Here is a 3,855-nt window from a genome sequence, read left to right on the forward strand (position 1 = left end):
TTTGCATTCTTTTTTTTTCATTTTGAATTTATCAGTCTTTGTTGTTTTATTTGAATTCGGGTGCAGGATCAGGGACGTGCTGGCCATTGGGAAAAGTGGGACAACTCCCGAACGGCCGGTTCATTCCCGGCAGGTCCAGGCCAGCCATTAGGAAAAAATTTAACTGTTTGCACAAAAGTAAAAATGTAACCGTTTGCACAAAAGTAGTGATCTACAAGCACACAACGCCTCGCACCGGCGTTGTGTGCTTGTAGATCGGCTGTTTTCACTAGTTTAAATCATTTTTAAAATTATAAATACAAAACAAACGGTTTTGGACTTAAAAGGTTTCCACCCGACAACGACGAAATATAACTCATGTACAGTAATTGGCCCACTGGCTTGTCACTTGTCATGATCTGAAATGGCAAATCTTTGAGTAGCAGCAGCAGCGCTATTGAGAGAGATCTCTCTCTATAGCGCACAATGAGGGCCTCTACAACTCTTTTTCCCGGGCTGAATCAGGGGCCCAGCACGTCCCTGGGTGGTGGGGTATAATTATTTGCAGACAAAGAGAGCAAAGTGTGTTGCTAGACAACTTGAGAAGCCCGGAGACCGGTTATCTGTTTGAACACACACAGAGTAAATATTGTAACAGAGCCTACTGAACGTTATTTGAAAACGTGATATGCGCTTAAGCTTGTTGAAAGATGAAAACGACAGTAACCTATAGCATATAGCCAGGCATACTCAGAAATATGAGCGCATTGAGATAATATTTATTCAGGCTTCCGGGGAAACTACTGCAGACTATCTCCCCGGCATCAAAGTGCTCAACTTCTTTTAACAACATTTAATCAATAGTAGTTAAAAAGTGAAACATTCTTTGAAACAAAACCCCGTGGGATTGCCCTGCTGTGCGTGTCTCTTCTCCGCGAAGTCTAAATATAATACATGACGATGACAAATAGTCCAAATAACCCACAGAGAGGCACCCAACTGTGGTGTGGGGGTGGTGCTGAAAGAACAGCTCCCAATCAATGTGCACTTCGCCGCGAGTCCCCTGCCTACCCCCCGAATGTGGGATCTCTCTTCAATCAAGGACGCTGCTGTTTCCCAAACAACAATAAGGAGGATAGAGGACTTTAGTTTTTTTAAGAGGGTCTTTTTTTTCTACCATGAAGAGGCAGAACGCCAGGACTCTTGCTCTGATTATCAGCATCTTAACCTACCTGGTGGTCGGAGCCGCCGTGTTTGACACGCTGGAGTCTAAGCAGGAGAAAAGTCAGAGGAGGAAGCTCGACGCGAGGAAATATGAACTCATGCGGAAATATAACTTGACCAAAGTGAACTTTGCCGAGTTGGAGCAGGTCGTCTTGCAGCTGAAACCGCACAAAGCCGGCGTGCAGTGGAAATTCTCCGGATCCTTTTATTTCGCCATTACTGTGATAACGACAATAGGTGAGCTTCGATTATTATATTATGTCACACGAAGCAGATGAAAGAAGCAAGCTGTTTTGTTGAGTATGGAAGCTGCACTTCACCTCAAAACGTTACGTTTGAGACACTATAGTCCAAGGGTCTTCAACAGGGGGTACGGGACCCCTAGGGGGGGCACCAAATCTTTGTGTGATAGGATCATGTTTTTACATTAACCACTTGAACCCTAGTATCCCTATTCTGAATGGAACATTGCCCAAAAATAGCAGCTGTAGATCGGCTATTTTTGTCAAAGAAGAGCAGACTAAAGCATTTGATGGTTCAAGTGGTTAAATGTCTGAAAATACACAACATGATGACAGTGCTGTCAAACAAGTCTAAGCTGTCTAAAGAAATCTAAGGAAATCTTTCTTCTGCAACACAATTTTGTACAATATATGTAGTGGGGGTCCCTGCTTCATCTCTCTCTCAGCTAAGGGGTCCCTGGCCTGAAAACGTTGAAGACCCCTGCTATAGTCTATATAGGACCACCTCACTTCAGTTTATCCAAGGACATAAGACAAGGGCATAGCATTTTTATCCATCGTCTAGGAAAGGTCTCAGCTGACACAGCTACAAGCTGTGACACAGCTTTGCTGTAAGTGTTGCTTCATAACATTAAAGTCAATTTGTAAGATGTAACCTTCTGTTTTTTTAAAGACAGTGGTCATCATAATTCCTATATTTTATGGAATTATTTTAATTCCTAACTTTTGGATTAGACTCAACCACATTTGGATGAATGTAAAGGAATAGTTCACCCCCCAAATTACCTTTTTTCTATTGATTAGTCATGCCATGGAGACTTGATTTCAATAATATGTTTTTGTATTTGTCGCAGTCCTAAGACAGAAAATTGATTATAGTAAATTTACCCCCATTGATTCTGAATGGGGAACAATCAATGGGGGTAAATTTACCCTAAATTCACCCCCATTGATTCTGACTCAAATGCATTTGGGTCCCTATCCAGGGCCTTATTCAGGTCCCCATCCAGGGCCATGCATTTGGGTCCTAAATCGGTGGTAAATTGACTATAATCTTTTTTTTTTTTTTTTAGGAATGCGACGAATACAACAAAATATTATTGAACTTAAGTCTCCATGGCGTGACTAATCAATAGAAAAAAAGTCATTTTGGGGGTGAACTACTCCTTTAAGATGTACATAGAATAGGCGGCTAGTAACTAAGACAATAATATCCTATTTCATCATGGCTTGGGTAAATTAGAATACACAAATCTGTAAAAGACAAAGAGTGGGGAAAAAAAACGAAACACTTCTTATTCGCAAGTTGCCATAGTTTCCACAGTTTCCATCAGAAACAATTTCAACAATTATTTTTAACATTCCCTGGAGTAGGTAACGGAGGTTTATATTTATGCTACATGCTAGAGCTTGAACTTGGCCAATGCCTATTCTTCGTGTAACTTGCCATGTTAGATAATAATAAAGCTTCTGTTTTGCTCTTTTCTCATGCAAGAATAACGAATGTGTTTTGTGACCAGGCTATGGACACGCCGCCCCCAGCACAGACTCAGGTAAAGTGTTCTGCATGTTCTATGCCCTCCTGGGGATCCCTCTCACCCTGGTCATGTTCCAGAGCCTGGGGGAGAGGATCAACACCTTCGTCAGGTTCCTGCTGCACCAAGCCAAGAAGTGCCTGGGAATGCGCAAGCCCGAGGTCTCCATGGCCAACATGGTGACCGTGGGCTTCTTCTCCTGCGCCAGCACGCTGTGCGTGGGCGCCGTGGCCTTCTCCCACTACGAGGGCTGGAGCTTCCTCCACGCCTTCTACTACTGCTTCATCACGCTCACCACCATCGGCTTCGGCGACTACGTGGCGCTGCAGAAGGACCACGCGCTGCAGAACGACCCGCACTACGTGGCCTTCTGCTTCGTCTACATCCTCGCGGGCCTGACGGTGGTCGGGGCCTTCCTCAACCTGGTGGTGCTGCGCTTCCTCACCATGAACGCCGAGGACGAGCGGCGGGACGCCGCGAACAAGGCGTCGCACTCGTTGGCCGCGGCCGCAGGCCAACTGCTCCCGGTGTCGGCCTCCTCCAACGCCGCCGCGTCCCCGATGCCGACGAGGAACGCCAGGTCCAAGCGGGGGAAAGAGTTCAAAGGCGCGTACACCGAGGTGATGCACTTCCAGACGATCTGCTCTTGCCTGTGGTACCGGAGCAGCAGGGAGAAGATGCAGAGCTCCCTGATGATTCCCCAGGAGCTGTCCTTTTCGGATGCCTACCTTCAGCAGAGCTGTCCGCACCACATCGAGCCCGGGTCCACGGGGTGCGTGTGCAGCCCGCGCCAGTGTGCGAGCATAAGTTCCATAACAACGGGTCTACACATTCTGTCGCCGTTCAGGGTGTTTAAGAGACGCAGCTCCGTCTAG

At 46.1% G+C, this 3,855-nt stretch overlaps 1 protein-coding gene across 1 annotated transcript; it reads left to right on the plus strand.

Moving 5' to 3' along the window:
- Positions 1–1,157: 1,157 nt before the first annotated feature.
- kcnk3b (potassium channel, subfamily K, member 3b) lies at positions 1,158–3,855 on the plus strand (the record flags this gene model as incomplete). The annotated part of the gene is made up of 2 exons (XM_080750754.1): positions 1,158–1,440; positions 2,966–3,855. The coding sequence occupies 2 exons, from the start codon at positions 1,158–1,160 to the stop codon at positions 3,853–3,855; spliced, it is 1,173 nt and encodes a 390-aa protein (XP_080606880.1).

This window comes from Nannobrachium achirus (genome assembly GCF_963921795.1).
Source record: "Nannobrachium achirus genome assembly, chromosome: 20".
In the NCBI taxonomy this organism is placed as follows: Eukaryota; Metazoa; Chordata; class Actinopteri; order Myctophiformes; family Myctophidae; genus Nannobrachium; species Nannobrachium achirus.